The sequence below is a fragment of the Pieris rapae genome, chromosome 7 (assembly GCF_905147795.1).
Source record: "Pieris rapae chromosome 7, ilPieRapa1.1, whole genome shotgun sequence".
Classification (NCBI taxonomy): Eukaryota; Metazoa; Arthropoda; class Insecta; order Lepidoptera; family Pieridae; genus Pieris; species Pieris rapae.
Genome location: NC_059515.1, coordinates 106,459 through 118,950, shown reverse-complemented (window position 1 = coordinate 118,950; position 12,492 = coordinate 106,459). Strand labels below are relative to the sequence as shown.

General features: G+C 40.0%; 2 protein-coding genes across 4 annotated transcripts in view; one reads left to right on the top strand and one right to left on the bottom strand.

Moving 5' to 3' along the window:
• Nucleotides 1-629: 629 nt before the first annotated feature.
• LOC110994630 (ATP-binding cassette sub-family F member 3) lies at nucleotides 630-4,091 on the top strand. Its single transcript, XM_022261407.2, has 11 exons — nucleotides 630-819; nucleotides 921-1,026; nucleotides 1,226-1,394; nucleotides 1,484-1,698; nucleotides 1,953-2,216; nucleotides 2,323-2,523; nucleotides 2,594-2,776; nucleotides 2,847-3,020; nucleotides 3,094-3,268; nucleotides 3,366-3,546; nucleotides 3,639-4,091. The coding sequence occupies exons 1-11, from the start codon at nucleotides 747-749 to the stop codon at nucleotides 4,013-4,015; spliced, it is 2,118 nt and encodes a 705-aa protein (XP_022117099.2). The 5' UTR covers nucleotides 630-746; the 3' UTR covers nucleotides 4,016-4,091.
• LOC110994628 (neurofilament medium polypeptide) overlaps nucleotides 4,084-12,492 on the bottom strand; it is a 31,780-nt gene continuing 23,371 nt past the window's right edge. For 2 of the 3 annotated variants that reach the window (XM_022261406.2, XM_022261405.2), the window contains exons 2-6: nucleotides 8,469-8,581; nucleotides 8,253-8,401; nucleotides 7,609-8,043; nucleotides 7,230-7,398; nucleotides 4,084-6,084 (exon numbers count right to left, since the gene is read on the bottom strand). In XM_022261406.2, the coding sequence (XP_022117098.1) occupies nucleotides 4,714-6,084; nucleotides 7,230-7,398; nucleotides 7,609-8,043; nucleotides 8,253-8,401; nucleotides 8,469-8,581 (2,237 nt within the window). In that variant the 3' untranslated portion in view covers nucleotides 4,084-4,713. Of the gene's footprint in view, nucleotides 6,085-7,229; nucleotides 7,399-7,608; nucleotides 8,044-8,252; nucleotides 8,402-8,468; nucleotides 8,582-11,696; nucleotides 11,972-12,492 lie in introns of those variants that run through there. The other variant, XM_022261404.2, reaches the window with a different exon arrangement.

The following is a 12,492-nucleotide window of genomic DNA, read 5'->3' as shown; positions in this document are numbered from 1 at the left end:
AAAAAATATGAATCCCAAACATTATTAATATTTTTCGTAACAATATATAAATTTGCGCCGATATATACGAACATGCCCTGGTCCTTAAATCCTTACGGCAATTCGTAGAGCTAGAGCTAAATTTATTTCTACGCAACGTAGCATACGCGTAGCATAGCCGCCGTACGCAAGAATGTCTGGTTTGTCCTCTTTCGCGATACGAGGGCGGTCCATGTATTAAGACTCACTATCCTATTAAACATTCTCGTCGTCAGCTACTGTAAACATTTCATCTGAATCAGACGCGTAGTTTTGTTATAATCACAAGTCCGTGCATTTTCGAAAAATGGAAAAGGAGCAATATCGTCTTCGGAGATTCTATTTATGTTTTGGAAAAGGAAATCGCTCAGAAATATCAAAGAACTTTGATGGCGACCGTCAAAAACCACCAAAGAAAAAAAAATGTGTGAAGTAGCAGATAAGTCATTTAATGTTTAAAGCCAGTATGAATATTTTGTCCTACTGTCATCTTTTTAAAAATATTTGGATCACAGAGTATGTATGTAGTTTGGCTTTGACAATAACATAGAAAGAATTAAACATTAATGACATTAAATTTGAATATGTCACTAGCTAATTTCCAATTCATCTGTTAATGTGTATTGTGTCAGTTTACATTGCCAAAGAGGAGTTATACGTTGTCTTATAAATAAATGGTAAAATAATACAAGCATTTATCTTGGTTGAAATACCGAGTATCAGATAAAATGGCAAACTGTGGTGAATATATAAAAAGTCAATTTCCTTTAATTGACGAAGAATTAAAAAAATATGTAGAAGGTAAGGTTTTGAATTAAGATATAGAGGTTAGAAAAATAACAATTATTGTTATTACTTTTTCGTTTAAGCTTTTTACAGATAAAGCATTTATAATTTTTAAGATGTCCTGGATAGCAGCGCCGGTGAATTTGAAGACAAAGAGGAAGTATTTGAAGCTGTGGGGGAAGTGTTACAAGGAATATCAGAAAAGTCAGAAGAGGACATAAGGTATTTTTTATCTATTATCTTCCACCTCACCATCACCACCTTTCCAGTAACACCCATCAGTTTTATTGGAAACAAGCCCTAGTCTCTCAAGTTGTGAAAATTAAAATAGAATATTAAATTTTCGCCAGTGTCTCTTATTATTATTACTTAAACTTGAAAACCTTTTTTATTTCCTATTTTTCCAAAACAAAAATTTCAGAGATATATGTGAAAAATTACTTCATATGCTACAACCAGAAAAAATAAAAACTTCTAATGGACCACGGAAAGTTCTCGATGCTCCCATACACTTAGCTTCAATGACAGTCCCAGTCATGGAAAACAATGATGTAAAGAGTATATGGCTACAGACAAGGGATGATAATTTTGTAAGTATTAATGTGTTTATCCGTAAATATTACTGGCATTATTATAGTAAAACATTATAAAAAAATATATAATTAAATTACATTTTTAGAAAGTTGATGCTAGGAAACTTGAAAAAGCAGAGGCAAAACTACAACAGAAGCAGCAAAAACACAAGGAGGCAAAAGTACCTGTAGCAGTTCCAGTTTTACAAACTGCCACGGCATCACAGGTCACTTCAAAAAAAGACAGTAAACTGGAAGCGAAAGGCACTAACAGGACTCAAGATATAAGGATAGAAAACTTTGACATTGCCTATGGTGACAGGTATGCTTTTCATTTTGTAGGCAGGTGAAAAAAGATATTTGGTTTAAAAAATTTATGTGTGTATTGTGTACACAGAGCTTGTATGCACAAGAAATAGCATCTTTACACTATACAGTTTGATTGAAGAAACATGTTTTTTTTTTCTTCATAAAATGATATTTTACTTGATGTAATTTAATCTATAATCTGTGAGTCCTATGCAATACATTGTGTATTTTTTACAAGCTTTATGATTTTAATTAATGTTATTTCAGAGTATTATTACAAGGGGCAGATCTGGTTTTAGCATTTGGTCGTCGTTATGGACTCGTAGGAAGAAACGGATTAGGCAAAACCACACTTCTCAGGATGATATCAGCAAAACAACTGAAGATACCATCACATATTTCAGTTCTTCATGTGGAGCAAGAAGTCGTCGGTGATGACACAATTGCATTGCAAAGTGTACTCGAATGCGATACGGTCAGAGAGACTTTATTAAAGAGAGAAAAGGAAATCACGACTTCTATTAATAATGGGTAAGCTTTAGGTTTAGCATTTCCTAAGGTAGGCAAAAAAACCATTTAGTTTTATTGATGAGTCTGGCTCTTCATATGTAACGAAAATAAAATATCTGTGTTGCAGTTCAACGGATCCCAGTTTGTCAACAGAATTAACAGAAATCTATGCACAATTAGAAAACATTGAAGCTGACAAAGCACCCGCAAGGGCTTCCATCATATTGAACGGTTTAGGATTCTCGTCGGAGATGCAGGGTCGAGCCACCAAGACGTTCTCTGGAGGATGGCGCATGAGGCTCGCGCTGGCCAGGGCCTTGTTCTCCAAGTGGGTCCCGCCGCCTGCTAAAGCAATCAATTACAAGTTTACAAACTCAAATTGAAAATGTGAATTTCAGACCCGACCTCCTGCTTCTCGACGAGCCCACGAACATGTTGGACATAAAAGCGATAATCTGGCTCGAGAGCTATCTGCAGAACTGGCCGACCACCCTGCTGGTAGTCTCCCACGACCGGAACTTCCTCGACACCGTTCCGACGGACATTATGCATCTTCACTCGCAGCGGATCGACACTTACAGGTGAGACTCGGAGGGTCCTCGAGCTGGCAGCCGTCGAAGAGAACGTTCTTAAATTTCTTTTCTCGCGCAGAGGCAACTACGAGCAGTTCCACAAGACGAAGACGGAGAAGCTGAAGAACCAGCAGCGCGAGTTCGAGGCGCAGCAGCAGCATCGGGCTCACACGCAGGACTTCATCGACCGCTTCCGCTACAATGCCAACCGCGCGTCTTCCGTGCAGAGCAAGATCAAGATGCTGGACAGGCTGTGAGCGCCATCTCTCTTTTTCTTTTCACTTTTCCCGCCTCTGCCCGTCGGTTACGTGACTTTTGAACCTCAGGCCCGAGCTGAAGCCGATAGAGAAGGAGGTCGACGTGGTGCTGAGATTCCCGGAGACCGAGCCCCTGTCTCCGCCCATCTTGCAGCTCAACGAGGTGGGCTTCCGCTACTCCGAGGGCCGGCTCATCTTCACCGACGTCAAGCTCGGAGCCACGCTCGAGTCCAGGATATGTATCGTGAGTTCGCGAACGAAAATCTCTGCCTCCGTCCCATTTTTAAAAATGGGTACGATAAATATCGTTGACCCCCATGACTGACATTGGCGTACGGCAGGTGGGCGACAACGGCGCGGGCAAGACGACCCTGCTGAAGATAATCATGGGCATCCTGTCTCCTACGAGCGGACTCAGGAGCGTGCATCGGGGTCTCAAATTCGGGTACTTCTCGCAGCATCACGTCGATCAGCTGGAGATGAACGTCAACTCCGTGGAGCTGCTCCAGAGGAATTATCCCGGTGAGGCTTCGAGTCGTTTGTTCGGTTTATTATTATTATTATTATTATGTCTCGTTTCGAGACGCGAATTGTGACGAGGGCTCTGCGTGCAGGCAAGACGATAGAGGAGTACCGTCGGCAGCTGGGCAGCTTCGGCGTGAGCGGGGAGCTGGCTCTGCAGACGATCGGGAGCCTGTCCGGAGGCCAGAAATCCAGGGTGGCGTTCGCCAACCTGTGTCTCGGCAGCCCCAACTTCCTGGTGCTCGACGAGCCGACTAACCACCTGGACATAGAGACGATCGAGGCGCTGGGCAAGGCCATCGACAAGTACTCGGGCGGCGTCATCCTCGTCTCGCACGACGAGCGCCTGATCCGCATGGTCTGCCGGGAGCTGTGGGTCTGCGGAGGAGGCTCCGTTCAGAGCGTGGAGGGCGGCTTCGACGAGTACCGCAAGATCGTCGAGCGGGAACTGCTGGAAGCGCAGAAGTGATCTCCGCTCTTCGGGTCTTAAATATTTATTTATAACTGTTCTTATTGTAAGGTTAAATGAAATACTGATAATTTTATTCCAATTTTTTTATTTTCATACCTCCGACCTCTCATCCTCTTTAAATAATTCGGCGGACGATTCCCACAATGAATCGAAGCGCCGCCGTACCATGGCAAATTAATTAATATAAAATTAACTCAAATATTTACAAATAAAATTTCATAATAAAATACACAATATACAATTAAAATAGTGACTCGATGACGGAACGAACACGGATCCGTTCAGTTGACGATCCAAATGAATTAAAACGCGAAATAAGAAGGAAGCTCACAAAAGAACGAAGAAGCAACAATCGGACGCTTGTGTACTGTAAATGCATATTTCGGTCGGATGCAACGCCACGTGCGTTACTCTGTGATGTCGACTCTGAGAGGGATCTTTATAAATAAGCAAAATAAATTAATTTGTAACTTTGACCATTTCCTGTCGGGCTCTTATACGGTATGAGATAATATAAATAACTATATATCGGTATGGCATTCGATGATCGTTCATGATATAAATTAATAAGTAACGCTAGCAGATCACAAAATACTTAAAACTAAATTTGCAGACAAATGGCGACTGAATGAAATCTCTCGACTCTCGCCAACGCGAGAGGGTGTCGTTTTATAAAATACCATTTGATAATATTATTATTGATTCTTCTTTCGCCTGATCTTGTTTTTGTCGGTGTTCCTCAGGGCCTCGGCGTAGGACAGTTCCAGTTTCCTGAGCTTGTGGATTTCCTGGGACGCGGTGCTCTGTTTGATGTCCCAGGAATCTGTTTCCGGATTCCATCCTTGGTAGATTTTGCCGGTGCGGCCGCTCACGCTGGGCGTCGGCGAGTTTAGGTTCCTGTTGTAGAACTGGAGCGTGGAGCCGTTCCACTCTGCCTCCGCGGGCCTCGCGAGGGGACTGACCTCGATAGGTCTGTAATCTCTGCGTTTCTTGTTGGAAGACTTCTGGTAGGTGATCTTCGGTGGCGACGGAAAGACGGGCGAGTCGGCTCCCTGTCGATCTTGACTGTGCTTGCGATTGCGATGCCTGGACTTCTTTCTAGTGGCCGCGATGTACTCCAGTGGCTGACGCACCAGAGGCGTGAGCACGCGTTCTTTCTCCTTTTCTCTCTCCTTCTCTTTCCTTTGCTCGCTGGCTTTCAGTTTCTCGGTGCTCTCGGCCACTGGCTTGTTTTCTTTGTTGCTTTCGACGCTCGTCTTCGGCGTGGCTTCCCTCAGTTCAGAAACTATTTTGGGCTGCTCCTTCTCTTTCGGCGTCGAAGATTCGGGAGCGGTTACGTCGGACACTGGAATGGACTGTTCGGACATGACAGACGACAGGACGCTCTGGGTGTCGTCGGTGAAGTCGCCCGGGGGCTCCTCCGTGGCGGGCGTGACGGGTGGCACTTTGCCGGTCGTCGTGTCGTCGAGCAAGGGCAGCTGCTCTCCATCGTCTTTGTTCTCTGCCGCTTTTTTCAAAATTGTAAAAATCTCCTTAAATAATTCTCGGTATTCAGGCCTGTTGCGGAAACGACTGTCCATCGGACTGACGTCGTCGTAAATACTAAACCGATAATCCTCGCCGTCTGCGATTGTGCACAAGAAGGAGCCGGGTCTCTCGCGTTCGGTTTGTGTCGCTTTGTTGCTAGTCTCGTCTGAGAAACCGGAGCTTGAAGTTTCGGCCTCTGAGAAGTCCGGTGTCTGGATGATCTTTTTGCGCGAGGTGGGCTCCGTCTTCTTCGGCCGGTTATCTTTTTGAGCCTCTTCGCCGTGGCCGCTTTCCTCGTCGGTATCCTTAACGCTGAATTGGCTGAAGTCTCCGGAGGTCTGCAACTCGTCGTTGAGAGAGAGCGGCCCGGTCTGATTTTGTGCGCTCGGCGAGGCCGTCTTGTTCTTCTTGATGTTTTTGCCTTGTGACAGTTGTACCTCGAGTAAAGCCTCATATTTCTGCACGAGCTCCCGGTACGGATTCTCGTGGCCGTCTTCCTTATTTGCCCAAATACCTTGAAGTAACTTTTCCTTGGCGTTCTGCAATAAAATAAATGTTAATTTTGTGACCTTGTTTGATGATTCATTTATTTTCGTGAGTTATTATTTGCGTATTATGAAAGTATAAACTGTTTTCAGTGATGGGGGAAAAGGCCATGAAAGTTACATTTTTGTTACCATAAGAACCTAATATTATAAGAGAAATATTTTAATTAAGAAAATGGCAAGAGTATGATATAAAACGAAACTAGCCCGATTTAGAGGTAAACAAACGATAACAAAATTCAAGTAATTAGTCAAAATACACCCATTACTCTTATCGTTATAGACTCATTATTGAAAATGTTAATCAAGTCACACATAATTATCTGGTTAGTACAAATAAATATCACAACATACATACAGTATTAGACACATTGATTCTGAAAACCAATGACCCTCACCGATGACTGAATAGCGTGCAGACTCTTAGTCTAATAACGTGTCAGTAATGGACGTACCTTCGACTACATGCGATATATCCAAAGAAAACTACTGCAAATGCGCTTCATAATGCATATGCAAAGCGTGATCAACAACATCAGGGGCAGTTGGAAAATAAGTGTTGCCTAGAAACGATTTAAACACTCGAATCAAATTCATGAGGGATAGGGAGACCCTGTGAATAGTTGTGGGACATTCGGGAATCATTTTGGGCCTACAGTCAGTTTACAGTCTTCTACGCTACACATTTTGTTATTTTAAACAAATCTCTAATAAGAAACAAATATAACTTTAATGGTTTTGGTGCCCAGATTCAGGATAGGATAACTGTTGGATCTTAAGAAGTAATGTTATGAATGGGAGGGACCTTCAATTGGGATTACCTTTGTTGATTGTGGTTTCTTGCTGAACTTATAAGTGAAGATTAGTAAATTTACAGAAAATTTGAAGATGTTAAAGGACAGACACATTAAATCTAACAACCACCGTAAACATAACACTGAGCATATCAAAGAGCAGACCATCAGTAAAAGGAAACGCGCCAATATCCTATCGAAATCGAGATATTTATAAGGGGATTTTAAAAAGTGTTTTGTTTATGCTCAAGTATTAAGTGGACAGATAGAGAGGTTAAACTACAGTTAGGTATATAGAAACAAAAGCGAAAGACGAGTAAAAGGCACAAAGCGGCGAATACTGACGTCGAACTTCAAAAGTTTGCTGTTGACTTCGTCTTTGGGGCTCAGGTTTCCGGTTGGAGTGAGAATGAGTGAGGAAATAGCACTTCTGTCGTCTTCCTCTCCGTCCAGCATAGAAGACATGTCGTCGCGCTCTATGCCGCGGAGACATCTGATGCACAGTTGTCCCTGCCTGGAACAGGTTTTCATGATAAATTAGTAATTTTAACAGATAATGATGATACATTCTGCTCTAAAGTTAATTTAAACATCATCCAAAACAATTAGTTATACAAAAGGCTGGTTAAATTAAATATATTAATGCATCTAAGTAGATATCTGCTATAATTATTGCTACTACTACTCACGACGGATATATCTATACATTATGTAAAGTGCATACCTGACTTCTTCAAGGATCGAGAACTCCTCGTGCATGGACTTAGGTTCGTCATCTCGCTGGTGCCAATTCCTCAACTGTTCCTGTAACCTGTTATTCTCCTGTATAACTGAAGCCAACTGTTCCTCTAGTTCAGTGACTCTCCTGTGCTCTTGTGCAAATGCAGCCTTATTCTCTCTGAGCTCATCGCTGAGTCTCAATAAGTCTTCGTCCTCTTTTGTAAGCTCCGGTAAGGGCGCACTTTTGAGAGGGGTACCATTACTTTCTGTTTTTTTAACGATAGCGTTTGTCGTTTCCGGAGGCTTTTCTTTGGGTTTCTCGCTTTCGGGCTTCCGCTCTGATCGCCGTCTAAAAATTTCCAGTTGGCTATATAGGTCGTCCACAGTCTTTTGAAGCTCTTCGCATTTGCCCTCCAAGGTTTCGATGTTTCCGCATAGCCTGAAGTAAAATTAAGTAAATACATGAATAAAACAACTTGTTTGGAATAGAATATTTCACTAGGAGAATACCGCTCACTACTCATCTTATTAATGTAAATAATTCGTTACCGCTGGCGGTTTAACAGCATTGATTAAATTCATTGCATTAACGAAGGCTTTCTCTATAAAAAACATAAAGGAAACGGCCTGTGACGGCATTGAACTCACGTTTTAATGTGTTTCTTGTCGGCGGCGTGGTCGACGGCAAGTCTGTGGTTGGCGCGCTCCAAGTCTTGGATGCTCACTTCCAACTGCTCGTAGATTCTCAGTCTTGAGTCGTTTACTTCGCGTAGTGCCACCGTTTGTTTTGTTAAGTACTGGAAGTAAATAAACATGAAACATGCAACCCAGGGGTGTGTATTCAATATTATGATCAAAATTAACCTCAATTTCCTGGGCCTGGTCTTCAATAACATTTTGATGTTGACGTAGCCCTGTTTCAAGTTCTTTGTTTCTCTCTAACAGAGTTTTTCCGAGTTCTGCTGCTAGCTGCAAATCTGGGGACAAGATAGTTCAATCATTTGTATTTGTATTTTGATACACTTGAAAGCTCACCTACACATAGGTACCTACTGATATTCTACACGCAGACTTCGATTAGCGTTAAAGGTAAAATAAAAGTGTTTTCTCGAGCAGAACATAATATATCTTCTGTGTATCCTCCACCATTCCAAATCCAAATCGTACATTTTACGCAACAATATTGTGGAATACAAGAACAAACGTATGTCGTGTCATAAACACGGCAAAATAAACGACATGTTTTATTCAGTAACAAAGATAATATAATATGATATACATTTAAGCACGTGAAAGGTTCCAGCAGCCTTGTTAAAAATTAAATGTAGAAAAATAAGGTCGTTTGGTAACAGCCGTGCTTATAATCATTGAATACCAATGTTTACAAAATATGTCGGTTTTGTGGTACTAAAGTTAAAAATCTTAACTATGTTAGAGTAGTCCATGTCAAAGTACCCTACTATAACTACACGAATTTCCCATTGGCCCACGTTTAATATAAGTACATACATATAACATAATATTTCGCCATTTTGCTTCCTACTCTTTAGTTGTAGTATAGTGACGAAAGTTATGAATTTTTATTTGATTAAATGCCTCTTATTACCAAGTAGAAATATCACGCAACACAGAGCAATTTAAGTTTTTACGACGTAGTTGGTTCGAACACTTCTCGCTCCAAATATTAGCAACTACCAACCTTAGCCTCGCTTGGAATATCCGACTTACATATTGTGATTCTTAAACCTTAAATATTAACTCATAAGCATTTGAGACAGAAATTGTAAGAAAGAGAGAACATTAAATCTACAACTATAATATCATGACAATTATTTTTTTCATTCGGAAGAATCTGTCTCATGTCTGGTTGCAGATCATTATGTATTGACATCAGAGATAATGATCTGCAACCAGACATGAGACACCAAGGTTTTCCTTAGTGGACATAAAATAAAAAATTTAAAACTAAGATTTTAATTGCTAAGTTCTGATTCATACAAATTGTTTGAACTGGAGCAAATCAATCATTTAAATATTCGTCAAATTTATAAAAAGCTGTATTGATTAATTTGCGTTTGACCAGTTTTTATAATTTGAATTTATGTAGTGATAATTTTCTAATTTAGTTTGGAAGTGGTTTATGTTCTGGAGCCTGGTTGGTCGTAGACTTAAATTAAATTATTTTAAGGCTTGCGGTATATTTATTTGACCATTACACTGATACATAAAAATATAACTATTTTTACATAAACCCACAACTAACAGCGAGATAAATTATTTATCAGTAAAACAGGTTATCGGCATTGCTGTTTCATTTATTGTAAAAAGGTCGTTGACCTTTGGTCAAAAAGGTCAGTGGACACCTTGTAATATGTATGAGTCATCCAAACAATCCCTGTCGACATGTAGACCTATTATTATCTCGTAATAACTGGTGTCTAGGTATGCATAAGACTTTCTCTTTTGCCAAAATGAGGAATGAACATAGTCTATAAAATAAAAGGTTCGCAGGACTGGTCGTGTCAACATACAAAAAAAAACTATTAACAGATTATTATTAATAGTTGACTAAGGACACTATCGCGCGAGACACTAGTAGATGCCCCCGTTATCTTAGTGTACTTAAGCAGTGCTAATCTACGCCTGTGAAGTGACATTTCATAACACTTTTGTGTTACGATACCACCTTTGTTACATGTCACACCCTATTTGGACTAGCTAACTTTTTAACAATGAAAGGTCAACAAAAATTGTATTTTCTATATTTGTTATTCGATCTTAGTAGATTTAGAAACAACCTAAATATCTGTACAACAAGCTCCTCTGGCGTAGTAATGTCACCAGGAACAGAGTTAGGAGTTGTATTCAGAACCTTAACATTCGCCAGCATCGGACGGCTTCATTTCGTGGGAGTTTTAAATTAAAAAGAGCGCTAGAAACGTTGGAGTAATATCCCTCCTCCGTTGCAAAATCTTCTACTGAAATCAAATTTTCGTTGCAGTTATAAAAAACTAGATATGTACACAAAAAAAACTACCACAAAATCTAGTTTTTAATCCGCCCAAAAATATTTATTTAACTATTCCTTAACAATTATTTTTCATTTTCTTTTTATTTTATTTAATATATAACTTTTTCTTATATTAGTATGTTTTTTACTAATTATTAGTATTATTACATTCTTAATGTTATGTATATTATTTCTATGTTTAAATTTATGTTTTCACTTAAGAGTGCACCGAGCGGTTGTTTTTTTGTAATAACACGATAATTACATTCTGAAGGTAGACTACGTTATGTGAGTCGACGCGTTAGGTAAAGTTTATTCATGCTTGTTGAAATATAAACATTTTATGCTAATTTCGAGAAATGATTCTGACGGTGCTACATTAAGCATACTTTGAACAGAAACGAAATTTATATCAAGTCAAGTATAATATAATAATATTTTAACTGTTAAAAGATTATCCTAAGTAGGTACTTCAGAGTGTTGGATTTATCAAACAATAAATAGTATCTGCGTGATCAAACATCAACTCATTACTAATTAGATTGTTCGAATAATTTCATCCTAATTAGGAGTCCATAGAGTAAATATGGTTTTAAATCAACACGAGGCATTCAGTAGATACAGTAATTAATATTATCTTAAGTCGATAGAGACGCTTATCTCTTACTGTAATTACGTTACATTTTTATCAGATAATGGTCCAATGTGATGCCAATAAAAAACTATATGCATTCAATCAATATTGCTTTTAGCTAGACGTAACTGAGATTTTTTGCTCATCCGAAAATGGTCTTACGTATAGGTACCTAAGTAATTGCACACAGCTAAGGTGTTATTACATTAGCACCCTAAAATAAGAAAGTTCTATAACATTTGAGCTCTCGCTAACATTACATCAAATGGGTAATCAAAACATAATCTACCAGAAAACGTTTATCGCAACAGCATCTCAGAGAGTCAGTTAAATTCCGTAGCAACAACTTGTGGTGTCGCTTTGTGCATTGCGAATCGGCCGGTGAACGCAACATCTACCGCAGTCCGCAGAGCCCCTCCAATTTGCGCAAGACGTGACTATTACTGACCTTCAGTTCCTTGCAGACATTCCAACTCGACCGTGTAGTCCCAGAGATCCAAAGAATTCAGCCCGTTCAGCTCCCAAGAGTTGAAAGAGTCGCTACGCTCCTCCTCGGTCATCTTTTTCGGCGCGGTTCGTACGAAGGTCACTCGCGACTGCGTCGTTTACAATGAGGCACACACGCTAGCAGCCATATTTTTTGCTGCTTCGAATACGTAGCGTTGAACCGGCGTGACTGGTGTGGCGGCACAGGACGGACTGAGCGGCGCACTCACAAAGTCACAAAAGAACACGCCAATTACCAACGCCGTCGTCCGTCCGCTCCGATCTCATTTCTTTCGATTACTCGGTGATAGCAAACCAAATTAACAAACCTTATCTATGCAGCGCCGTCTCTAGGTGTAGTTCAATATCGGTTTTTGTGTTCGCGGAGAGAAAGTCGAGAAACAATCAATCAAAATGTTTGTACGGTACAACGAAATTATACCTATGTATCGTCATTCGTCAGTACAAGGAAAGTTTGTAATCTCAATTCGAAATTGCTCTCTCACGCTTCTCGATTTATAAAATGTAGTTGGAACATTTTCTGGAATATTTTAGGACACTAGTTTGCGTGTGCGGTGTGTGTAAGCTGTTGTAATGAAGTTTAATTAATTATCATAGTATTTTGTGGGAAGCACATTCATTAGTTGTCTAATAACGCATTCAATATACCTTTTGCGTTCTATTTCTATCGAAAAATATTGTAAACGATGCTTTGATCGTGTTTTTTGTGAGCGAATAAATGAAGTTATAAATTGTTT

Excerpts from the sequence above, each read along its gene's own strand:
- LOC110994630 (XM_022261407.2), top strand. The coding sequence starts at position 747 with ATGGCAAACTGTGGTGAATATATAAAAAGTCAATTTCCTTTAATTGAC. Across the intron at positions 1,027-1,225 it reads AAGTCAGAAGAGGACATAAG|AGATATATGTGAAAAATTAC; the intron begins GTATTTTTTATC and ends CAAAAATTTCAG. Across the intron at positions 3,269-3,365 it reads TCGAGTCCAGGATATGTATC|GTGGGCGACAACGGCGCGGG; the intron begins GTGAGTTCGCGA and ends GGCGTACGGCAG.